Raw genomic sequence first — 26188 nt, forward strand, 5'->3', positions numbered from 1 at the left:
TTGGCCTCCCACCCTAAACTTTGGGTCCTCAGATGTTCTCTTAGTCCCCAGTCAAGAAAGGGAGTCATTGGCAATGTCCTGGTCCTGGGATCGCCACCTACCCCCATTGAAGATTCCAGCTTACACCTGTTGAACTGACCAGTTCCAAAAGGGAGAGCATATATGGGGGATGGGGATGGGGTGAAGGGAAGGGGGTGGGGCAGCAGAAAATGCAGAGCAGGCTGATCTCTTAGAGAATTTGTAACTTCAGGAGTTCCTGTCGTGGCGCAGTGGCTAACGAATCTGACTAGGAACTATAAGGTTGCGGGTTCTGTTCCTGGCCTTGCTCAGTGGGTTGAGCCGTGAGCTGTGGTGTAGGTCGCAGATGCAGCTTGGATCCCGAGTTGCTGTGGCTCTGGCGTAGGCCGGTGGCTATGGCTCCGATTCCACCCCTGGCCTGGGAACCTCCATATGCTGTGGGAGCGGCCCTAGAAAAGGCAAAAAGACAAAAAGAAAAAAAAAAGAATTTGTAACTTCAAAGACTGTTTCCATTGCTTGTAGATTTCTTTAGCTGTCATTTTGTCCCTTGGTAATCAGTTAACACCTATCTAGGGCATAATGCCTGGTCAAGAGACCACCCTGATCCCCTGCTCTGACCATTTGGACACTTAAAGTACACTCAAGCATTTGGCTGAAGACTTTGTGGATGAAATCATTCCATCTGGATACTTCATATGAAATCTATATTGTGCCCCTTGGGTAAAGAGCAGAGCTCAGGGGTTGTAGCTGCCTATTAGGCTCGAATACATGCCAAAAATTCTTGTGGCATGCGCTTGGATTATAGCCAGTTACGTCCCCAAGTGTCCTGTCTGTGTGCAAGAAAAGCCTTGCTCAGACCTTTGGATACTCATTGTTACATGTCTCTCCCTTTAGGCAGGGAGCATTTCTTTGAGTAAATCAAATCTCATTTATATATGATACATAAATATATGTAAGAGCTTACTACTCAGAGGACTTAACTGTGAACATGCTTGTAAATAACACTTTAAATGCTTTTGGATGACTATAAATTCCATATATCACATTGAGTTTGCTTTAGGTGTGGTTCCTGCTAAGAGGGAGTTCCCCTTGTGGCTCAGTGATAACTAACCCCACAAGTGTCTGTGAGGATGTGGGTTTGATCCCTGGCCTCGCTCAGGGGGTCAAGGATCCGGTGTTGTCGTGAGCTGTGGTGTAGGTCATGGATGCAGCTTGGATCCCGCGTTGTTGTGGCTGCGGCTGTGGCTGTGGTATAGGCTGGCAGCTGCAGCTCTGATTTGACCCCCAGCCCAGGAACTTCCATATGCCGCAGGTGCAGCCCTAAAAAGCAAAATGAATGAATGAATGAATAGATGGGACTTAGAGCTCAGAGTTTCCAGTCTCAGTTCCCCCAGACTGCAGTCTGTTCTTCTACCTCACGTGGTAAATGCCGCTGCCGGCTGCCTTCTTGCCTGGTCTTCCTCTTCCTTCCTGCCTTGATCATGTGTGAGGGGCAGGACTGTGCGGTGGAAAAGGTACGAAGGTCTGGGGTTCGAATCCTGATTCTTCCACTTACTGGCCTTGTAACTTTGGGCAAGATACTTGTATTTTCTCATCAGTTGGTTTCCTCATCAGTAAAACGACGATGGTGTATTAATTTCCTAGAGCGGCCGTACTGAACGGCCATAAACCGAGTGGTTTAAAACAACAGAAATGTGTTGTCTCGCAGGTCCAGAGGCTTAAAGCCCCAAATGAAGGTGGCAGCAGGGCCCTACTCCCTGCAAAGGCTCTAGGGAAGAATCTTTCCTCACCTCTTCGAGCTTCTGCTGGTTGCCAGCCTTCCTCGGTTAACAGCAGCGAGACTCCAGCCTCTGCATCTGTCAGCACACAGCCTCCTTCCCGTTTCCTCCACCAGTCGCTGGACTTGGGCCCCACCCTCATCCAGAAAAACCTCCTCTTAACTGGGTTACAGGTGCAAAGACCCTCTTTCCAACGTAAGATCACATTCTGGGGTTCGGGTGGTGGTGGGGGCGTGAGTTTTGTAGGGACGCCCTTCGAAAGCCAATGTTGGTTCTTAGAGCGACGTAAATGGAATCTGTTCCTGAGGGCAGCTCGACAGGCACAGCACACGGTAGAAACTCAGTCAGTGGTGGGAAGCCACTTCTTTCTTTCTTTTTAATTAATGCATTTATTACATTTGTAGTTGTACAGTGATCATCACAGTCCATTTTTATAGGATCTCCATCCCACACTCCCAGCCAAAAGCCATTTCTTTATAAGGCTCGACCCACGGACCATGCACCCTCCCCACTCCTTGCTCTGTTGACAGTCACTTTTTGGTTATGCTGGCCCACCCTCAGCTCACTCTCTTCACCATCTTTGGGGGCTCTCTGGCTGTTAGCTCCTACTTTGCCTTTCTGCCAGCATTTTGGGAACTCTTAACATTCATCTAAATGACTCATCAGACACCCTGCCTGTGGTCTATAGGACTCTGCCCTTGACTTTGCTGTCATCCATCCCTGATGCCGCAGTCATTCCAAACACCCACCTGCTGGCATCTCCTGTCCTCTTGACCTTGGCATCTCTGCTCTCCCTGTCTTTCCAGTCTCCAGTCCTGGATCAAGCTACCCACCCCTTGCTCCCATCCTACCTAACGCTTCTAGTGAAAAATCACCCGACACCACTAAATGCCTTCTTTATGGAGTTATAATTCCTGCTCTCAGCTGGACCTTCAGGGCTGCTTGAAAACCCCGTTACTCATTCCAAGTGGGTTTCCTTTCCTACTTCCCCCAGGAGCTATTGGGAAGGCTGGCTACTGGGAACATTTTTCAGGCTCCTTAGCCCCCCACTGGCCCTGCCCACTTTACCGCCTGCTTCCTGAAGGAAACAGAAGCCATAAAACATGAACTGATGTCCTCTCTCCCACTGTGTCTCTCCTCGCCCTTCTCGTCCTCCTTCTTTCTCAGAGGCAGAGCTAGACTCTAGTTGACAGAGATCAGCCTTCCGCCTGGGTCGAATCCTCACATCTGTGTCCCACCCCTCATACCTGTACTTGTCTCAGTCTATAAACACGCTTAACCCTGCTCATCCTAAAAAGTGCCTTCATTTTAAATTGACCTGCTTTAACTTTCTTCTCTTGTGAGAACCGAGAATAACTTTACCAAGAGTTTCCTAACCTCTCTGTGCCTCAGTTTCCTCATCTGTGAAGTGATGTGGTACCTACTTGTGGGCTTATGGGTGTTTTGTTTTGCTTTGTCTTGTTGGGGCCGCACCCGTGGCATATGGAGGTTCCCAGGCTAGGGGTCTAATTGAAGCTGTAGCCAGCTGTAGCTGTGGCCAGCCTATGCCACAGCCACAGCAATGCCAGATCCGAGCCAGCATCTGCGACCTACACCACACCTCACAGCAACACCAGATCCTTAACCCACTGAGTGAGGCTGGGGATTGATCCCGTGTCCTCATGGATGCTACTCAAGTTCATTTCCACTGAGCCACGACAGGGACTCCATGGTGGGCTTATTGTTAATATTAAGTTGTATTGGTATTAATATTATTAGGTAGTATTGCTACATTTATATAATGTTCTATAGCATTTACATGATTATATTTATGTAATATTACGTAGGAGCCATAGTATAGTTCAGTAAAACTATACATTTTTAGTTACTTTTGATAGTATCTTTTCTGGGCTTTTAGAGGACTCAGTTTCACAGAGCTGGCTGAGCACTGACAGATGATAATGTAAGCAGCTATTTGGTGTACTTTTGTCCCCAGAAGTATGTAAACTCCTTCGGGGTCAACATTATGTCATCTCCATCTTTTGCTCTCTAGGACTTTGCATAGTACCTGATACACTTTTATATCATATATACCTGGTTGATGTATGTAAATAAAATAGTTGAGTGCTTGGGCCCAACTGAATTGGATGGAATCACTTTTCTCCCTGAAAGGTCAAGCCAGCTTTACCCATTTCCAGACTTATCTGGAGGCTGGTTTTACCTCCTGTGACATGGTTTTGGAATATAAAGTTTGAACACTGGTCCGTGTAGTCAAAGAAAGGAATTTGATAGGATCATGGAGCCTTTCTGTGCCCTTGGAGACTGAGACAAATGCATCAGTGGAGAAGGGGTTAATCAAGAACTGGCTTCCAAGGTGGAAGGAAGAAAAACAGAGCTGTTCAATGCAGCTCTGAACTGAGCCTCTACCATCTGGCAGGCAGTGGGCCAGGGGCCAAGGCTTTATGATGAACAAGACAGATGCTGGCCGCTGGCCATGCCCTGGAACTCCCAGTTCAGTGAGAGGTTGACAGACTTTTAAAGATACTTTAGAAATACTAATTAATTGTAGTTGCCAAATACTGTAGAAGAGAAACATGGGAGACCCTGGCCAGGGGAAGTAGCCTGGTCTTGGTGACTAGCAGTGAGTGGGGGGGGCAGGCAGCAGTGGGAAGGGTAGTTTGTGCAGTGGGTCAGGCAGGGGCACCAGCTGTCTCTGGATGGAGGTGCTTATAATTATGTATTCTGTCCATGACACGGCATTCAGTGTTTCTGTGGAAAAGACCTTGGCCATCACTGACACAGTTCATTAAGGGGAGGCTGACAGATTTGGGGGTAATTGGCAGAGACCCTGTAACCTCCATGTGTGAATAATCTGACATGAAAATGAAAGGAGAAGGGAGCACATTTTTGGATGAGCTTCCTTGTTGGTCTGAAATGACTGGCATGATGTAGAAAAGCTCTTTATGAAACTGCTGGGCTTGTTCAAAACAGAATTGTGAGATTTAGTGAGTCCTGGTATATGGGTAATTTCCTAGGTTTTCTGTGGACGCTCAAGACAACAGCCTTGGAAGGCCTCCCTTGAATCAATTCACTATTTACACTCTCTACTAAGTACATCTAGGTTTTTCAATTGTTGCGTCTTCTCTCCATTAATGTACACGTTACTCATGGCAAGGTCTACTTCATTATCCAGCCGAAAAGCCTTCCTTGCCTCCGAGCTGAGATTTGTTCCTCCTTTTTATTGTGTGGATTCCCTGTTTCACCCCCTTTGCCACTCTGATGGCTTCTTGTCTTGGCGTATTTCTCATATCGTTCTGCTTTACCTCTGAACCCGTATAGAAAAGTCAGTAAAGACCATGCCACTCATGCAGAGGCACTAAGTATGTACGTCAAGAGTGAATGAACAGATACGTGAATGTCCTATCTATAGAATTTTTAATGTTACTTTGTACCTAGTAGGTAGGAACCTGATAAGTACTGGCTGGTGCAGTCAACAGGGGCAAAAAAAAATGTCATCTGGCCTTGAAATTTTCTGGTTTTTTGGCCTCTGTCTTAAAATATGAGGTATGTGCTGTTTTTTTTTTTTTTTCCTGGATGGTACAAACCTGAAACCTTCCCAGTGGTGAAAACACGGTCGACTTTGTCTAACTTCCATCCTAGCCTAACTGATGATTTTGGCAAAACAGTCTACTCTCCGTAAACTAGAGAGAGAAATGCAGTGTTTCCAAAGATAATCTCTCAAATAGACGCCTCCAGATGGCTCCTCAAGCTCCATCCAACAGAAGCCGTGCGGATTTTTGATCCTTAGAGTTTTAGCATCTTTCCTAAAAGTCAAAGAAACTCTTTCTCTTCCTGCATCGCCCTGTGCCACTGGATGATTTTGGTTTGGTTGGTGTATCCCAAAACTCAGACCTGCCCACTAGCCAGATGCCTGTGACTACTCAGTTTCTACTGGTTTTTCAGTTCCCAGTGATTAAACGAAAATAAAAGAAGATGATGCCACGTCTGGCCAAGGGCAGACGTTGCCAGTTGCCAAAGCCCCAGCGTTCATCACACGGTTGACACAGTGTCTGCTACCCTCGCAGGAGGCTGGCGGGTCTTTCAGAAGGCCAAGCTGCAAGGGGAGGGAAGCTCTTAAGCAAGAGAGCGTCATTTGGAAATGATTTGATGAATAGGACACTTACAGGCCAACCCTTGGAAATCCCACTTGTGATATATTAGCAGGAATGTTTGGAGCCCACATTGAAGGTAAGATCTGTGTTTCCCACATGCTGCCCTTCAGAGCTGACACATTACACATGTCTCCAGAGCATAACATATGGCTTCCTGAACTTGCAAATGTGGCCCAGTTGCTCTGTTGAAATAGCGTCTGTTTAAACAGTCTCCGAGAAGTGAGCCATAGGCCCTAAAATAGTTAATTTCATGTCTGTGAATGTTTTCTCTAGAGCCCTTTAAAATGTGATTTTTGTTTAAGGCGCATCATAGAAAATTTGCAGATTTAATGCATTATCTGCATTAAAGGGTAGCGGGCCATCAGTCCTAAATTGTAAAGACTCACAGAGCATGAACCAAGAAAAGGAGCCAGCTGTGCTGGCTCACCTAATTCAAGCCTGACCGTCATCACCATTTTGGGTGTCTATTATGTGCCAGGCCCTTTGTGGGCAAGATCCTTAACCCACTGAGCGAGGCCAGGGATCGAACCTGCAACCGCATGTTTCCTAGTCAGATTCATTTCCACTGTGCCACGATGGGAACGCCTATCCTTGCCCTTAATAACACACCTCGTGGTGGAAGAAAATCCTTTCAAGTAAACTCTGCTGATTCTTAACATAGGTTCCAGTTGTCCTCAAACGTTCAGTGAGAATCACAGCACTCGTTGAACCTGGGTGGGTCCACTGCTCTCTCCCCACCCCCCACCCCAGATCACTGGGCTGGGACTCTCCAGGTTGGGGCCTGGGAGTCTACATATTTAACTAGTTCCCAGGTGGTCCCCTGGCTGAGAGACACTGGGTTCACCAGATGAATGGAAAATGCATGAATCCTTGGTGGGGAAGAGATTGGAAGAAAGTGTACCCATGATTAAAATCTTGCAAAATTAGCCTGAGAAAGAAGTTAATGGAGTAGGAAAGTTGAGGGAGCTGGATTTGTTTAGGCTCTTAAGAAAAAAAAAAAAAAAAAAAAAAACAAAAAAAAAAACCCTGAAACATGATTAAGTAGTTGTTTGCAAAAGGATGAAAGAGTTTTAGAAATGAAAAGAAATATTTGCTAAGTCAGATTCAGGCTAATCAAGAAGAAGAAGCTCCTGCTAAAATCAGATGCTGAGCATTTCCTCGGCACCACGAGAGTAAGAAAGAAAGGCAGTCGGTGCCTCGAGGGAGCCGAAGACAGGGAGACAGAGCACACACTGAGCTGGTGAACAAAAGCCAGGACAGGATGTTTTTCATCCAGTCTAGACTGTGGGCTTCAGTGGAGATGCGTGGGTGGCTCCCTTGGGAACTGAGGGAGCAGAGAAGCCCAGAGAGGCCACCAGGAAAGGTGGTAGCTGGGCTTTAGCAGGGGATGAGATGATGGTTTTCTGAAGCAGGGCGCCCATCATGTCTTAATTGTGGTTCCCAGTAAGAAACACATTCTATTTATTTTTATTTATTTATTTATTTTTCTTTTTGTCTTTTCTAGGGTCACTCCCTCGGCATATGGAGGTTCCCAGGCTAGGGGTCAAATGGGAGCTGTAGCCACGGGCCTATGCCAGAGCCACAGTAACTCGGCATCCGAGCTGCGTCTTCGACCCACGCCACAGCTCACGGCAACCCTGGATCCTTAACCCACTGAGCAAGGCCAGGGATCGAACCCGCAACCTCATGGTTCCTAGTCAGATTCGTTAACCACAACGAGAGCTCCAAGAAACACATTTTATATCACCCCCCCCCAGTATACACATAAACTGAAATTTCATAGAACATTTAATCTTATTAAACATCATTGCATTTGATGGTTAAAACTTTTTTTTTCTATTTTTTTGTGATATGGGCTTAACCCACGTATAGGTTAGAAACACTGTCCTAAGGGGCAAGGTGCCCAGTGTGGAGGCAGAGCTGAGCCTGCCCCGAGAGTAGGGGCTTCCGTGGGAAGCAGCGAGAGGGGATATTGACACGATGGTGGTCTCAGGAAGCCTTCCTCGATGCCGGCATCTGAGTGGATTACTTTGGAATATTACGGCAAAAATGTCACACTTTACCCCTCCTGTGATCTACTGCTAAACCCCAAACTCTTCGGACACTTATCCCAAAACTGAATTCTCATCTTGGTGGGTGTTGAGCCAATAGATTCGACCAAGTCAAAGAAGTATTTATTGCAGCACGTAAGGAGACCCCTGGATCTTTCCCAAAGCAGGGCCTCCCCAACAGTAAAGTTGGGGAAGTTTTAAGCTGAAGGTACATGCATGGTCATGAAGGGGCTTGAGCAGAGGAGAATTCAGTAGAGTCTGGGTCAAAGGTTGATAGGGTCCCAGCTTTAGTTGGTTGAAGCCAGGAGGGTCAGCGTCACCATTCTACCTGCCGCCTGGGTAGGGGGTCTTAGTTTCTGTAAAACCCAGAGATTGTATTATTATGTATACCCCTGGTGGAGGGACCAGGACTCTGCTCTATCACTGCACTGCTATTTGAGTGCCTTGTCTCTATTCTTCAATGCACTGTTCCCTCGAGATAGGTAATTAGTGAGACCTGTTCAAGGGCAGGCATTGTGGCCAGCCTCAGTGGCTTAGGCCAAAATGGGTTTGCTTATGTCAAGAAAGCCATTCCTGGTCTCTTTTTCTGGGGCTTCTCTAACCTATCTGCTTAGAGCACCAGATTTTGGAGCCGGGGCGGAGTCCTTCGTATCAACAACCAGTTCTCTAACTTTCCCAACAAAAATTGGATGTCCAGCGATTCAGTTCCATTCTGACACTACTACCTGTAGCTGGCATCAGAGCACAGGTTAAGGTCTCAGTCCCAAAGATTGCCCCCGCTTGAGATGCCAATTTGAAGTCCCGGGCCAACTTATTTATGATTGACCAGCTGTAAAGTCCAAGGGTTCCCACACCCCCTCATCAGGTTTGATAATTTGCTCGAACAGCCCACAGAACTCAAGAAGGCACTTCGTTTACTATCCTCAGTTTATTATAAAGGGTACAAGTCAGGAACAGCCAAATGGAAGAAACGCATAGGGCAGGGTCTGGTGTGTGTATGTGTATCTCCAGCACCACCACCCTCCCAGCACCTCGATGTGTTTCACCAGCCTGGAAGTTCTCTTGGAACCCTGTGCCTTAGGAATTTTTAGGCCCCTTCCATGACAGAGGCGTGATTCATGAAATCATTGGCCATTGGTGACTGACTCAACCCCCAGCCCTAAAGTTGAGGAGTGGAGCTGAGAGTTCCTATTCTAATCACCTGGTTAATTCCTCTGATAACTAGTCCCTGTCCAGAGTCCATAGGGGATTCTGGCCATCTGTCATCTCCTCATTTACATAAACTCAGTGTGGTTGAAAGGGGCTGATTATGAATAACAAAAGATGCTTCTCTGGGCCCTGTCATTCAGGAAATTCCAGGGGCTTTAGATGCTTTTGTGCCAGACAAAAACCAAATATATATTTCTTATTATAGCACAATATCGTGATCTATTTAACTGACCAGCCCTATCTTTGGACAGTAGATTGGCCAAGATAACTTGTGAAGGTTCCTTTTGTTGCTTGATTTCAATTTGGTACCATTCAGCAGAAGGATGGAGCTGGGGAGAGAGGCATTTTCTTCTGGATTCCCAAGAGCAATGACATGAAAAGTGTTTACTAAACACATATTTTGTCCCATTTTGTGACTGGCCATGGCATTTCCGGTATAGAACATAGCACTGGATAGAATAGTTATATTGAAGAAGAGAAAGGGACTGTCTCCATGGACAAATTTTGGGGTTAATACATTTAATTAAGTACATTTCATTTATTAACTAAATATGTTTTTTTTGGGGGGGGGTTGGTGTTTTTTTATCTTTTTACCATTTCTTGGGCTGCTCCCACGGCATATGGAGATTCCCAGGCTAGGGGTCGAATCGGAGCTGTAGCCACCGGCCTACACCACAGTGATGCAGGGATCCGAGCTGCGTCTGCAACCTACACCACAGCTCACGGCAACGCTGGATCCCTAACCCACTGAGCAAGGCCCGGGATCGAACCCACAACCTCATGGTTCCTAGTCGGATTCGTTAACCACTGAGCCACAATGGGAACTCCTATTAACTAAATTTTTGCATGTGGGCAGCCATGTTCTTTTGGCTGCTTCTTCTCTAAGAGAAAAATAACTCGTGGCTTACACTGAGGAGAGACTATAAAACTGAGTCCTGCTAAAACCCAGTTCCTCTGCCACGTTTCTGATTAACCTCTTTATGCAGAACTTTCTTCCCTTTCTTGTCCCATTCCTATTTCCCTCAGGATTGAGGAGCATCCCAGGAAAGAGGGGATTGAAAAATGGCAGGACCCTGCAGGGTGCTCCCACGTATAAAAGCCTTGCTGTGTCCCCCATTTCTTGTGTGTAGGAAAAAAGGCTTCAGCCTCTTAGATCTTCCCTGAGTTTCAAAGAGCAGACTGAAGCAGTTACTAATCAGGGAAGTGAAGGGGCACAGAGCAGAGGAAAAGCAGTCAAGAAACAGTAGTTTGGCGATAAAACAGAGTCCTAGTTCCTCCTGAAGCAATGTACACACAGTCTGATCTGTACCTTTGAGTTGTTCTGCAGGAACTAGGATCCCACCCCACCGCAGGTGGAGGGTGGTGACTACTTTCTGAGAGGCCAGACTGGTCTGAACCAGAAGGTAGAGGATTCCTGGAACACCACCGTGTTACCTCACCACCAGCCAATCAGAAGGAAGCCACAACCCCTACCACCCTCACTCCAAAAACTGCCTTTCAGAGTTCCCGTCGTGGCTCAGTGGTTAACGAATCCGACTAGAAACCATGAGGTTTCAGGTTCGATCCCTGGCCTTGCTCAGTGGGTTAATGATCCGGCATTGCCGTGAAGCTGTGGTGTAGGTCGCAGACACGGCTCGGATCCCGCGTTGCTGTGGCTCTGGCATAGGCTGGCAGCTACAGCTCCAATTCGACCCCTAGCCTGGGAACCTCCATATGCCACAGGTGCGGCCCTAATAAAAAACAAAAACTGCCTTTAAAAACTCTCCTCTGAAGGCGGAGTTTCCATTGTGGCACAGCAGAAATGAATTCCGACTAGGATCCCTGAGGTTTCAGGTTTGATCCCTGGCCTCACCCAGTGGGTTAAGGATCTAGCGTTGCTGTGAGCTGTGGTGTAATTTGCAGATGTGTCTTGGATCCAGCTTTACTGTGGCTGTGGCCTAGGCACAGCAGCTCCAGTTTGACCCCTAGCCTGGGAACCTCTATATGCTGCAGGTGCAGCCCTAAAAAGCAAAAAAAACACAAACAAACAAACAAAAACTCTCCTCTGAAAGCCCTGGGGGAGTTTGGGTCTTTTGAGCATGAGCTACCTGGTTTCCTTGCTTGGCTCTGCAATAAACCTTCCTCTGCTCCAGACTCCGATGTCTTGGTTCGTTTGGCCTAACTGGGCACTGGTGCACAGACTTGGGTTTGACAACAGAGGTAAAAGAGAATTTTAGACCTCCAGGGATATGCCATTGACCTTGCCTTCCAATGAGTACTGGATGGGGACTCTTTCTTGCTATGTCCTACGGAAACTGAACTCCCTAAGGATCCATGTGTAACTAATTTTAGGGAGCCCCTGCGATCAGATTTTTCTCTACCCAAGATCTGAGTGCCTTAGAGGCACTGAGAAGGAAAATCCTTTCATGTGGGCTTTCGTTGCTTAAGCATTTTCACTCACGTCCTCTGAGATGTAATATCCTTTTGATCTTCCCAATCCAGTTTTAATTTGCTCAGTTTAAGTTAGGGAAGGATCGTAAAAGACGACACTAATACTGCAGCATTTGGATAATGTAGGTGGGAATAAAGGGTCCTCAATGGCTTCAGTAAACTTTTTGTTTTGTTTTGGCTTGTAAAATGTAGTCTGGGGGATATAAGCTGCAGTCTGTTTCTTGGTGCTTGGTCCATCTTGTTCAGTAAAGCTTGCTGTTCCTCTAACAAATGCTTGTTCCTTGGGCAGTATATTTATTAAGTTCCCCTTCCAGGAGTTCCTGTCGTGGCTCAGTGGTTAACGAATCCAACTAGGAACTGTGAGGTTGTGGGTTCGATCCCGGGCCTTGCTCAGTGGATTAAGGATCCGGCGTTGCCGTGAGCTGTGGGGTAGGTTGCAGACGCGGCTTGGATCCCACATTGCTGTGGCTGTGGTGTAGGCCGGTGGCTACAGCCCCAATTGGACCCCTAGCCTGGGAACCTCCATATGCTGTGGGAGTGGCCCAAGAAATGACAAAAAAAAAAAAAAAGACAAAAAAAAAAGTTCCCCTTCGGTAGGAGGTCTGGTTTGTAACTGAAGATAAAACCTAATGTCTTCTTTGTGCGGAAGCTGATTGCTGTGGGAGAAGCGTGAATGAATGGGCCCAGACACGTTCTTTCTTTGTTAAAAAATATTTATTTAGAGACCCTTCATGTAACGCTGCACTGCTCTGTATGATAGCCACTGGTGAGTAGCCCTTGAAGTCTGAAATTAACAGGAAGAATGTGGTTCCTCAGTCACACTGATCACATTTCCAGTGCTCACGAGCCACATGTGGCTAATTCAAGATTGGTATTTGGGGCCAGATGATTCCATGCTGGGGGGAGAGGGCTGTCCTGTGCACTGTAGGGTATTTAGCAGCCTGGTTGCTGTAGCCCTCCCTAGTCGTGACAATCAAAACTGCCTGTAGGAGTTCCCGTCGTGGCACAGTGGTTAACGAATCCGACTAGGAACCATGAGGTAGCGGGTTCGGTCCCTGCCCTTGCTCAGTGAGTTAACGATCCGGCGTTGCCGTGAGCTGTGGTGTAGGTTGCAGACGCGGCTCGGATCCCGCGTTGCTGTGTCTCTGGCGTAGGCCGGTGGCTACAGCTCCGATTCAACCCTTAGCCTGGGAACCTCCAAATGCCGCGGGAGCGGCCCAAGAAATAGCAACAACAACAACAACAACAAAAAGACAAAAAAAAAAAAAAAAAAAAAAAAACCTGCCTGTAGAGGTCGCCACATGTCCCCTGAGAGGCAGGGTCACCCCTGGTTGAGAATCACAGGCCCGGTAGCTGCCATTTGGGACAATGAAGATATAGAACATTTCCATTACTGCAGACAGGACTGTTCTAGAATAATTCCCAGCAGAGTTTGGTCTTGGGCATTGTATAGATTAAACCTTTTAAGCTTTAGAGGAATCACAGTGGTCCTCTAGTCCAAAGCCTTGGGCAACTGAGGCACAGAGGTTTTTTGTGTGACTTGAGATCCATGGCATGTAGGTGTCCATCTAGAGTTCTGGGCTTCCTACAGCCTAGAGGACAGACTTCTGATTTCCATTCAAACCCACCTCCTTCTTGGACTCAGTGAAGGCCGTGGGGGAAGGAGAGAGTCCTGAGAAATGGGCAGGGTCCAGCCCTGAGCCTCTCAGAGAACCAAATTGCTGACTTGAACGTTAGTTGCACTTGTTTTACTCCACCATAGCCTGTGGCTTTCTCTAAAAGTCCTGCCTGGAGGCCAGGGTTGGAGGGGGAGTGCTGGGGACATCTGGTAGACCCTCCCTTGCTCTCTGAGAGGGCACTGTCTTTATTGGATTTCCCAGTTCTATCAGTGCAGACAAATATGAGCACACTTCTGGGCCCATGGAAGAGTGTATAGTCCTGTAAATGGTTCCCTCTTGTTAGCATTTAACTCTTCAGCATCTTCTCTGTGTCTTCCATGGATCACCATGCAAGTGGTCCATGGCAAAGCCTTTCACATGAATTGCCTGGAGATTCTTCGGCACAAGGAAGCATAGGCCCACCCTAGAGACCTGTCCGTAGATAGTGCTGAGAAGGGGAGAACATTCTCTTTCAGGGTAATGATATACACAGCTGGAGGGGCCAGAAAGGACACTTAGCAAGAGGTAGGGTGTGGGGGTGTCTGGAGGGCAGGCTGGGCCTGCAGAATTTCCCAGGGGCTTGGATGTGTCCCAGGATCCTTTCTCCGTCCGTGAATCCCACATGCCCTATACACCTCCCAATGACTCTTGCATCACTGAGTTTATTCTCTCCTCTGCTCTAAAGTCTTCAATGGCTCACTACTGCCTTTTCACATTGGACACTTCTCAGTACTCAAGGTTCTTTTTGCTGTCATATTGAGACCCTTTCTTTCTTTCACAGGAATAGAAACCTAGTTGTCATGCATCTGAAGGCTTTATTGTTACAGCGTTTCGCAGAATTATTTTGTCGGGGCTGAGGCTCCTGGGGGCTGACGCTTTGCTCAGGGCTGTTTGATGTGTGATAGCTTGTGGAGGAGGAAGTTTTGTTTCTGGTGATACTCCATTGAGCGCGAAGCCTAGACAGCTACTTAAAATCAGCAGCCAACTCAAAACTCTGAGTCCAGTAAACAGACCTGACCGAGTGCTAACAAAAGCAGGTGGAGAAGCGTGCGTGCCTACACCCTCAGGTAACCTTGGGCTGGTGGCTAGTTGGTTCTGTAACACCATGAGCCCAGTGAGCTGCAGACCAGGTCGAAGGTCAGTGTTCCGAGGAACCAGCTGGACATAAGCTAATGTGTAAACTGGCCTCTTGGTCTTTTTAAGTTGAGTTGTCTGCCCCGTTTTAGCTGAAAGACATTGCTTTATTTCAGAGCTTGGTGTCTGGCTGCTATTTCATCAAACTGTGGATGTTTTCTTTTGGGAAACCAGTCTTTCTGGGTGTCTCCATGGTGAAGGGAAAGGTATTTTTTCAAGTTGCCCATTTGGGGGCAGGTGCTGATTTGAGCCACGGGAGGCTGGGGAGCAGGAGGACCAAGGTCCTGCTGGCAGCGTGGCCATGGTCACGGTCACTCACTAGCTCTGCGTCTCTCTTTGCTCCACAGACTAACGAGTGGAACAAGAATGATGACCGGCTGCTGCAGGCTGTGGAGCACGGAGACGCGGAGAAGGTGGCCTCACTGCTGGGCAAGAAGGGGGCCAGCGCCACCAAGCATGACAGCGAGGGCAAGACCGCGTAAGCTAAAGCAATTGTCTTTTAACTGCCCCTTCTGGGTTCTCACCATGTTCCCTGGAATTCTCAGGATCCCTAGGGGAGCTTTGCAAGTGCATCTATGGGGGACTTTTGGGCAATTGATGCCCCCCCCCCCCGCACCCCAACCCCCTACCTTGGAGTATGTAGGAGGATATTTTAGTCTAGTTCCTTTCTCTTCAAGTTCCAGATTACTCATTTGGGCTTTACCTTGAATGGCTGCACTTGTTCCCAGGTGGAACCAAAGATCTCACCCAGCTTGCAACCACTTAATTGATAGGTGGGAAACGAATTCTTTCCCCGATTAGAAACAGCATAAAAGAGAAAATGATTTTTTTCATAACCTTTAAACCTTATTATGTATATTATTCCTTTTAAAACCCCTTCCTTCACATGGATCTGTAAATACATAAATAATGAGTTTTGCTTATGACTTGCCATAAGCTGTGCTCTTGCCCACCATAATTAAAACTGTATATCTAAGTATTTCTATGTCTGTCTGTCTGTCTGTGTGTGGGGTGTGTATTTGCTTGTTTATTTGTATGCATCCATCCTTTCTCTGGTCATATTATAGATTATTGACTTTATAGACTTTTCATCTGGACTCCATCACTTAGGAGCTGTGCAGTCCTTGAACCCCAATTTCTTCACTATACAGTGGAGATGATAGCATTCATCCACTAGGGTAGTTAGGAGAACAGAACAAGAAACTGACATTGGTTGGCTGCCCTCAGAAGCAGGCCGTGAGGTGGGGATTTGAATGCAAGATAATATTTACAGCCCATGCTCCCCTGGAGCACACACAGTAGGAGTGTCTGGGACAATGAGCGTGTAGGGACCTTAGCCTAAAAAGCATGTTATCGACAGGTTACTGCTCTGGGCAATTGAGACTCATTCCCACTGAGAACGTCTGGGAATCTGCCCAGACTTAGGGCAGGGGGTGGCCAGCTACGGCCCACTGTCTGTCTTTGTAAATAAAGTTTTATTGGAATGCAGCCATAGGCATTCCTTCAGCCTTGTCCGTGGCTGCTTCTGTGCTGCAAAGGCAGATTTGAATAGTAAAGCAAGGACAATAGGGCCCACAAAGCCTAAACATCCTAACTAGTTTGCTTACAGAACTAGCTTGCTTACCCCAGGTTTAGACTATGCCTCAGAGTTAATCCCGCTGAAGGGGTAAGGAAACTGGGGTATCTACTCCTGATCCCCTGTCCCTCCAAGGTTGAGTGTTGCTCCTATGGGCCATGACACTCATGGCCAGAATGTCTGAGAGGGTGAGGGCAGGGCACCCATAGCTATAGGTACTGTTCCTACATCACTGCACAGCATCAAGCCCACAGTAGGCCCTTGATAGAGCCAAGTCTCTTCCCTTCTTGACCTAGGTTAGTAGTGCTCAGTCCTGGCAGCTCAATCCTGGCAGTTCCAGCCCTAGAATCTCCTGGGGTGCTTTTTTAAAAAAATTGGTGCCCACCTCAGATATTTTGAATCTTTTGGTTTAGGGAGAGGCCCAGGAATCAGTATTTTTTAATGTATCCCATGGGGGTTCAACCAGAGAGAACCATTATCTGGAAACTAGGTTGATTCTTGGAGTTCCCATCATGGCTCAGCATAAATGAATCTGACTAGGAACCATGAGGTTGCAGGTTTGATCCCTGGCCTTGCTCAGTGGGTTAAGGATCTGGCGTTGCCGTGAGCTGTGGTGTAGGTTGCAGACACGGCTTGGATCCCTTGTTGGAATGGCTGTGGTGTAGGCCAGCAGGTACGGCTCTAATTCGACCCCTAGCCTGGGAACCTCCATGGGCCGCGGGTGTGGCTCTAAAGACAAAAAAAAAACAAAACACCTAGATTGACTCTAGATTGAAGGATAGGTATCAAGCATACAAGGCACACTGTCTGAAGATTGTTACATTTTAGCAGGTATTGTCCATTTAACCCCTCTTCTCAGCACCTATTGGATCCCATAGCATAGGCACCCACCCTGCTGTTTTGGGAGCTTCAGGATGGCTTATGAGGCTGAGCTTTCTGTAGGGACCAGGCTAGTTGGTAGACAAAGGGAAGAGGAGAGCATTCTTGTTCACGGCAGAACCTTGTCCTCTGGGAGCTGGGCTTGTCCTCTCTGCCAGTCACCCCAGGCTGAGCACCACCCCACAGTCTGGGTTTGACCTCCTCCTTGGCAGAGGCCTGTCTCTCAGGTGTAGGCACAGGGCCATATCCCTGCGAGCTCTGACTCAGTTCTCAGGACGCCCAAGAGTAGGGGGCTTTGGGTGTTGGCTGATATTTTGTTGTGTCACTTGCCAGCTCAACAGTTAGGTGACTTTTTGTTCTTATCTCTCTTGGACTCTAGATTGTAATTTCCTTGATAGACGGTCCTCTGACCTTGTAGTTTGCTGCTGTAATTATATCATCTAGCCATCGGCTCTCTTTGTAGTGGATAGTCAATAAATGTTTGTTGGATGTGTCAGTTAACCTCTTCCCATGATGCCAGTGCTGCCTGAGCCACTGTGGCAGAGGTCACACCCCAGGCCTGTCTTGAGGTGTTTGGTGGCAGGCATGGTGCTTTGGTATTATTTGTACAATGATACAGCTTTCCTGGCTCTTCCCCCTCTCATTCTGGCTTTGCAAGGTGTCTGTACAAGACAACCTTTTATAGCTACTCCGGAGGAAGGGGACAGAACTGTTTGGGATAGTTTCATCCAAGACAAGGCTCACTTTAAAAAGATGGAAAAGTTTGGATTAGCAGCTTCACCACAATCGTGACCACCTTAATCAACTTGTGCCATTTCTTTTAAGACATTTATTATTATAGAGTAGCTGGCCAGACTCTTTTGTCTTCTCTCTCTCTCTTTTTCAGTATAAAAATACATATCATAACATTGACCACTTTAACTATTTTAAAATATACATTTCAGTGGCATTACGTCCGTGCAACCACTGTCATCATCTCGTCCCCCAATTTTTTTCCCTCACCCCAAAAGAAACCCATACCCATTAAAGAGTGACATTCCTCAACCTCCCCTTCCTCTCGCCCTGGCAACCACTGATCTGCTTTCTGTCTCTATGAATTTGCCTGTTCTGGCTATTTCCTATAAATAGAATCATGCATACAGAGCCCTTTGTCTCTGACTTCTTTCACTTAGCATAATGTTTTCAAGGTTGGTCCTCATTGTAGCATGAGTCAGTATTCATTCTATTCACGTTCAGCTATAGAAGTGCCCACAGCGGTTATTAAAAAAAAAAAAAAAAAAACCACAAAAACAACACCTCCATTTGGAAGATGCTAAAACTAAGGCCCACATGATACAGCTCTCCCTGAATTAACTCTAGAACCAATTCTATCATCTGTATCTTTGCACTTACAACCCACCTTTGCCTTCAGTGACACTTAAGGAGAAAGCTTGAGGAACTCTACAGAAAAAGAAGAGAAGAGGTCATTATTTTTTCAAGTCATCATCTGCCAACATTTCACTTCTCTGCTCGAGCTATTCCTTTTGATGATTAAAACTATTAACTGATAACCATAAGAATGTAGTTTTCAAAGGCACCGTGGAATTAAGTCTATCTGGCTTCACATTTTCATTCACATCTAATAGTCTTGGTATTGAGAACAAGGCGGGGGCGGTGGGGTGGGAAACCATCTCTCCTTCCCTCTGGTACCATGTGATTCTGGGGGGCCAGGCGTTCTGCTGTCACAGGGAGCCCCAAGCAGGGCTCTTCCCTTGGCTTCAGGCTTCCCGCTGCTGGAAGCCTGCACTCCTGGGTTCGGGTTAGTCTAATCTGTGCCTTCCTGCCTGAGTGTACCTGTGTCTCCTTCAAGCTCCGGAGACTCCAGTGTTCTTGGTTCTGTTCTTCCCAAATGCATTGGTGTGGTAGCAGGTGAACTGAGAACTGTCCTAGCAGCCATCCTGAATTGATGACAGACCAATGCGGTGCATCCGTCCTGCTGGAGCTCTGGGCTTCACCCAGCCCCGTGGGGCTTGCAAGGCCAGTGTTTAATGGTGGATGGGTTATCGAATGTTTTGCACGTGTTTCCAAAGGGTATGACTAGATCACACAACTGAAAGTTAGATCCTTGACAGGACTTGCCTCATTCTCTGTCTGCTCGTGAAGGTTTACCCTTTGATTTATTTATCTTTTTATTTATTTTTATTTCTATGGCTGCATCTGTGGCATATGCATTCCAGGCCAGGGGTCGAATCAGAACTGCAGCTGCAGCTGCAGGCCTATGCCACAGCCACAGCAACATGGGATCCAAGCCACGTCTGCGACCTTCACCCAGCTCACAGCAATACCGGTTCCTTAACCCACTGAGTGAGGCTAGGGATCAAACTTGCATCCTGGAGTTCCCGTTGTGGTTCAGCAGAAACGAATCTGACTAGCATCCATGAGAATGCAGGTTTGAGCCCTGGCCTTACTCAGTGGGTTAAGGATCCAGTGCTGCCATGAGCTGAAGTGTGTGGGTCACAGACACAGCTCAGATTTGGTGTTGCTGTGGCTGTGGTGTAGGCCAGCAGCTACAGCTCCGATGCAGCCCTAGCCTGGGAACCTCCACATGCCGCGGGTGTGGGCCTCCCCTCCCAAAAAAATAAAAACCACATGCTCATGAATACTAGTTGGGTTCGTAACCCACTGAGCCACAACAGGAACTTTACCATTTGATGTATATACACCTCCATATCAGAATTGGTTTGGAAGCGCTTTTCTAAGAGTGTTTGGGATAACCCATTTCGTCATTTTGCCTGATAATGCACAAAGTGTTCTTACTGTCCGACAGCCTAGCATCCTGATCTTGGCTTTCCAGGACCTCCTGGTGGCCCTGCCCGACCTCAGCTCCCTGTTCTCTCGTACTTCCTTCCAGAGGAGGTGGCGCTGTCTGCCCCCTGCCCTCCCTGCACGGAAGCCCATCCATATGTTTGCCCCAGGTTCTCTGGTTCAGAATGCCTTCCTCCCTGATGTGCTCAGTCTTTGGATTTTTCTTCTCTTTGAAATACTAGAATCTTGATTTAGAGCTTGATGTTGTTACAACAGCAGACACCAAGCTTTAAGAAGATCTTTGTTTTCTGCATGACTTGAATCTCTTGCAACACACAGAAGCTCCCTGAGGACGGATATTGTGTGATTTGGGTGGCTGGCTTGGTCTCTCCCACTGTTCAGGCACAGAAGAGGCATTTGGCTGGTACTGGTGGAAGTGACCTTGCAGCATGGCGCTTACGGAGAAACCCACTGTCTTTGGTGATAGCTCACAGAGAGCTGTTGGGGTGAATTCACTAGATGTCCAGGAGGAAAAAAGCTGTCCTGGTGAACATCACAACCTGGCGCTTGCCTCTCCCAGCTTCCAGTGCCCTTGCAGTAGAGAAACACTCAGCCTTCGCTACCCAGAGAGCCAGACGACCCCGAAGGTCCCAAGAATGAGGGCGCCCTCTTGGCAGACATTCTCCAGAAGCCCCATAACCCAAGGTCAATAACCAGATGGGTGGTGTGGTCAATTCCTCAGACTTTTCAGTTTCTTCCTGGAACATTTCCTTTAGGGAGAGATAAGAAACCTTGTCTGAAAATGCCCTTCCTCTAAAACACTGATCAAAGAGAGGTTTTCGAAAAGCAAAAGCAAGTGGATGGCTGGAATTCATTTCGGAAAGAGTGCAAGAAGAGCGGTGCGTCAGGTCAGAAGAGAAGAAAATAGAGCAGGGCCACGAGTTGCAGCTGCGGGCTGTGTTTATGGAGTCCGGCGTGGCTTCCCTTGGCCCATCTGTTCTCTTTCCACGGTGGAGGTGAGGCAGTGGGAGGGTGCTGTTGCCTTAAGACCTCTCCCCATAGCACAGTCTAATTGTTTCAAGATGGTTTGCCCCACATTTGGATGTGCACTCAATTAAAGCTATGTGTGTTTGCTTTAGGAACAACCAGACTAAATAAAATCACTGCTGGGACTGTCGTTTTAAAGAAATACCACCCAGGCATGTGTGTAGAGAGATAGATACGTATGTTGTCTGCATCCAGAGCCCACGTTTCAGAAACCTGATCTTTTTTTGGCTTCGGAAACAAGAACTTGCACGAGTGTTTTTAGATGACTCGGTGGAACGTCCCTATAAAATAGGGGAGGGGGGCCATCCATGAATTCTGCAGCTCAGGATGAGAAAGGGCTTCTCTGGCCAGTGACTTACTTACTACGCTTTGCCTCTTCCTGTTTTCTCAGAATAGGGACAGAGCACTTCAGCCTTGGAAATCAAGACCTTACCACCTGGTCACCTTCCTCCAGCTCCTCTCACACACGGCTGCCAAATTCATTCTCCTGAAACTACTGTGTACTTTATGTGTCACTGTAGCCTCCTTCCCAGCAAAATCGCCTTCCAGGCAGAGTCACCCTGTGTCCTGTCTAATATTAAATCCTGTTAATATTTGGCAGCAGGATGAACAGAGGCTGTGATGGCTGCATAGCATCTCTACTCTGCTTTTGGTCAAGCCAATTTTTGAAGGTGACGGAACATCTGTCCCAACCGTGCAAATGTCCCCCCAAGCGTTTGCTTTTAGTTGGGAGGTACTGCAATGTTCCAAACTTTTTTGCTTAAAATGTCCCCAAATCTGCCATAAGCACATATAAAAGGAGGAGAAACTGTGGTCCTGTCTGTAAGATGCAGAGCATCTGACCGAGAGGACAAGACCAGTGGACGTGCCGGGGCATCACCACGTGCTAAATCATAAAATACTAACTGGAAGGGGTTCAAGATGGGATGAGGTGGCGGAGCACCATGATAGCGAAGGACGGCTTCCTGCCTGAGCTGTGCTGGAAGGCACGAGAGAATGGGTTAGAGGATGTGGGTGGGGGCAGGGGAAGCGGAGGACCGAGGAGGTGCTGGTAACGGCGTGGATGGAGGTTATCCACCGTGGTCATGGTTTCCTCCCCTTCCTTCTGAGCTTATCCTGGCAGTTCAAGGTCACGGGCCCACTTGACACTACATCAGTGGCTCTCCACCTGACTCCTACTAGAATCACCTGGACAGCTTTGAAAAGTGCAGGGCGTCCCCCTCAGAGATACCTGTGTAGTTGGTGTGAGCTGCAGTCTGGGCATGGGGTTGTTCCAGGGTGGCTCGAATGATCAGCCCAAACTGAGAACCACAGCGCTAGGCACTCCGCACTGAAACCCCAGGTTCTGAGGCCAAAGCTGCCCAACACGTTTTTGCCCCGTGATGGGTCCAGGTGGGCTCCCACCAGGAAGCCCGGGGGGATTTTTTTCCAGCATACGCATGCACATGCACACACACACGTACACATGAGCTTGTGCATGGAAATAAAATTAACTGTTCTTTAGAAGGAATATTTGTAACCAGGGACGTCATACAAATTGATGAGAATGGATTTAGGGATTAAGAACGACACTGATTAAAATATTGGTGGGATCACAGGCTTTTCATTTAAAACCTGTTTGCAAAGCTGGATTAAGTAGATTGAGAAGGAAGGATTTTAGACACTCGCATGGCTCATTGTTGCCCAGGGTTGCAGCGGTCTGGCTTTGCCGCTCCTCCCGGGCCTCCTGACCTGCCCTGTTTGCAGAGGTCAGGAGAGCCTGGGAAATGGAGTTGGCTGTGAGCAAGGGCGGAACAGGGGCAGATGGTGTGGCTGTCAGCTCACTTGCACAGTGACCTCCTCTCAGTCCAGGAGGGCAGAGAGCACCTAGGGCGGGAGGTTCTCATGCTGGCCACCACCGGACGGTTCCAGGGGTGAGGCCCATGAGGTCGCTCAACTTGTGTGGGCCCTTTGGAAACACTCCTGCTTCTTCACCTGTGTCCCTGAAATTCACACCTTCCAAAATGTGCCCCCCCCCCCATTTGTTCCTGTTGTGGCTCAGCAGGTTAGGAACCCAAAACTAATATCCATGAGAATGCAGGTTTGATCCCTGGCCTCCTTCAGCTGTAGCATAGGTTACAGATGTGGCTTGGATCCAGTGTTTCTGTGGCTGTCGTGTAGGCTGCAACTGCAACTCCGAATTGAACCCTCCTAGCCTGGGAATATCCATATGTCTTGGGTACAGCCCTTAAAAAAAAAAAAAAAAAAAGGCCACCCCCCCCAACTGCCCATGCTACTGAGTCTTAGGTGTCATTCAAGGCCTGTCTTAAATGTTTGCTGTCTCTTTCATGAAGCTCTTTAACTACTTTCCAAAGTAGCTGAGCTTGCTGTTAACCACTGCCTCTCTTAAACCATCTCAGATGTGATGGGTCTTGGTTACTTACCTGTGTATTTATCTTCTCCCTGTTTTTAGACTGTCAGGCGTAGAGCTCAATCTTACCCAGTAAATAAGACAAAGATTGTTATTAATCGTGTTAATATTGAGTGCCCACCTCTGGGCTAAGGGCTTTCATTGTGTCCTTCATTCAACAGATAATTTGTTCTCTCACCCCCCCCCTTTTTTTTGGTCTTTTTGCCATTTCTTGGGCCACTTCCGTGGCATATGGAGGTTCCCAGGCTAGGGGTCCAATCGGAGCTGTACCCGCGGGCCTATGCCAGAGCCACAGCAACACGGGATCCGAGCCGCGTCTGCAACCTACACCACAGCTCACGGCAACGCCAGACCCTTAACCCACTGAGCAAGGGCAGGGACCAAACCCTCAACCTCATGGTTCCTAGTCGATTCTCCAACCACTGCGCCACTACGGGAACTCCCGTGTCACCCCTTTTAAAGACCACGTCCATTTCCCTCAGCTATTTCTCATCGGATGCTCTCCGTCATCCTGGAGTAGTTCGAGAAAAGTGTGGGTCAGGAAGATTTGGGGATTGGTACACATCATTCGTTTGAGGCTCTACGTACCAGAGTCTGGGGGATGGGGGTGTCTGTTGTAAATATAAGGACAAATCTTTTGCCCAAAAGGAGCTTTCGTACTGCCCAAATGCTGTTTGCAGACTGCATTTGTGAAACTGAATCATAGCGAAGAAAAAGAGCTCCCGCTTAAGAGTCATGGGGTTCTTAGTTCTGACTCTGTGATCTTTCATCTCAGCACCTCCTCTCGCCTGTCCCCAGGAGATCTTTGTCCCCAGAAACAGCACGGCTGATTCCATTCACACATCGTGGGCACTTGAAGGACAGTAATGCTGTTTTTACAGCCTTTCTTTTATGTCAGTCACCTTTTATGACAGCTCTCTGAAACACTGAGTAGGAGAAGGCTACATGTTTCCATTTCTCAGTTCCTAATCAGGCAGGGATCAGTGTCCCTGCTGCAGCTGCCTTTGAAATAATTGACAGCCTGGCAGGTCCGGCACTTCCCTGCCTGAGGCGATTGGGCCCGTAGCTGATCCCTACTGGTAGAGGAGAATTTCATTTTTCAAGGCTTTTTTGACGAGAAGCTGTGAGACAGGGATGCATTCCCTACCCTCAGATTATAATCTGCAAAGGGCATCCGAGACTATTAGTATTAAGGATTGTCCCACAGAAATATTCCTTGTGTGGCGAAGCCTCATTTGAGCTCAGTGACCTCATTAGAATGTAGATGTTGGAACAAATAAAGGCCATAAGACCACTCATAGGTGCAGTTGGAATCAGACTTGTAGAGCTGAAAAAGACTTCAGCGACCAGCTGAATAAACTGTGCCTGGTGACTGTGGGTGACTTGATTGTCCCATTCTTAGGGATGGCAGGATTGAGACCAAACCCCAAGAGTCCTGACTTTTGGTTCCTGCTTCTTCCTACTTTGCCAGTGGTCCTAAAAATTGAACATGCATCAGAATTACCTCGGTGGGGCGGGGGGAGGGGGGAACTTGTTAAAACACAGATTGCTGGGCTCTTCCCCTGAATCTGGGCAGGATCCTAAGAATCTGCATTTCTCACAAGCTCCCAGGGATGCTGCATGTCTGGGGGGGGGGCCCACACTTTGAAAACCACTAGATGACATGATGTTGGGAAGCAAAATCCAGCTTATGATGACACCATGGAGGACCCAGCTTCTCTCTCAAGTACCTATATCACAGCCTGAGAAAAACATGGTCGTGCCAGTTTACAGATGTGCCTTAGTTACAGTAGACTCAGACACTTCAGATGAAAATAACAAAATCAAAACTAAAGATTTATATTATTCCCCCCCCACCAAAAAAAACCAGTCACTTCTCTGTGCTAGGACAGTTGCAGTAGGCAAGACAAAGTCCCTGCCCTCATGGAAGGCATGGACGATACAGGCTTACGGGGCGGACAGACAGTCACCAGGTACCTCGGTAATGCATCAGGAGGGCTGAGGAAAAAGCGGCAGCCAGGGGCCCCTTTGAATAAACCTGGGAAAGAAAGGCCTCTTTGAGCAGAGCCTTTCATTTAGCAGATTCCTGGATGGAATGAGGTGCCAGGCCACACACTTTTCTGGAACGGCTCTCCTAGTGGAGGGAACAGCAAGGCAAGTGCCCAGAGGTGCTTGATGGGCCCCAGTGATGGGGAGAGAGCCAGAAGGTGGGGTCATTGGGGGGAGCCAGGACCTCCTCATGTAGAGCCTGCAGTGCCAAAGGAAGGATTTCAGATTAAATCCTAATTCTAAGATACTTAAGTTCCCTGATTTGTTTTATTATGATTTAATAGTGTTCTTCCCCCTCCAGAAAGATGTCTTACGAAAGGAATGCAGTTGAAGCGTAGGCGATTTTAGGTGTTTGGGAAATGCTGAAGCTCTCAAAGGATTAGGAAGAGCTGGTTGTTATCAAGAGGTATTTGAATCTCCTGGACCGTGGTGACCCCTCTCTTGGAAATAAAGGGCTTGAAAAGGAAAAAAGGGAGATATGGTTTTAGCAGGGGGGAACGGCTCTTAGAATCAGGGCAGAGCAGTCAAGTCCTCATCTTTTTTTTTTTTTTTTTTTTCTTTTTAGGGCCACACTCGTGATATATGGAGGTTCCCAGGCTCAGGGTCAAGTCAGAGCTGTAGCCACCGCCCTACCCCACGGCCACAGCAATATCAGATCCGAGCTGCTGCGTCTGTGACCTACACCACAGCCCATGGCAACGCCGGATCCTTAACCCACTTAGTGAGGCCAGGCATCGAACCTGCATCCTCACAGATGTTAGTCAGATGTTTCCGCTGCGCCACGGCAGGAACTCCACGTCCTCATTTTTTACACATTTCCTAACTTCTCTCAGCCTCAGTGTCTTCATCTGTGAAATGAAGTTGTAGGGCCAGTTTAATCCTTCTGGAACCTTCTAATACTCTGGAATTCTGGGTGTGTCTCATGCTGGTAGGGTTTGGTGTGTGGTTATTTATTTGAGGTTTGCCTCATTTGAAGAGTGAAGATTGGTTGCAGAAGCAGTGGAAGGGATTGGA

The 26188-nt window shown here is 47.7% G+C and overlaps 1 protein-coding gene across 29 annotated transcripts in view; it reads left to right on the forward strand.

Annotated features, from left to right (window-relative positions):
• Window positions 1–26188, forward strand: part of RAI14 (retinoic acid induced 14) — a 169451-nt gene that overhangs the window by 92338 nt on the left and 50925 nt on the right. For 23 of the 29 annotated variants that reach the window (XM_085001479.1, XM_085001495.1, XM_085001481.1 and 20 more), the window contains 1 exon segment: window positions 14777–14907. In XM_085001479.1, coding sequence (XP_084857605.1) covers window positions 14777–14907 — 131 coding nt within the window. 29 annotated transcript variants of the gene reach the window in all.

The sequence above is a fragment of the Sus scrofa genome, chromosome 16, assembly GCF_054392235.1.
Source record: "Sus scrofa isolate SSC_HxYL_T2T_F1_AM1 chromosome 16, Sscrofa_HxYL_maternal_Yorkshire_Landrace_v2.0, whole genome shotgun sequence".
Taxonomy (NCBI): domain Eukaryota; kingdom Metazoa; phylum Chordata; class Mammalia; order Artiodactyla; family Suidae; genus Sus; species Sus scrofa.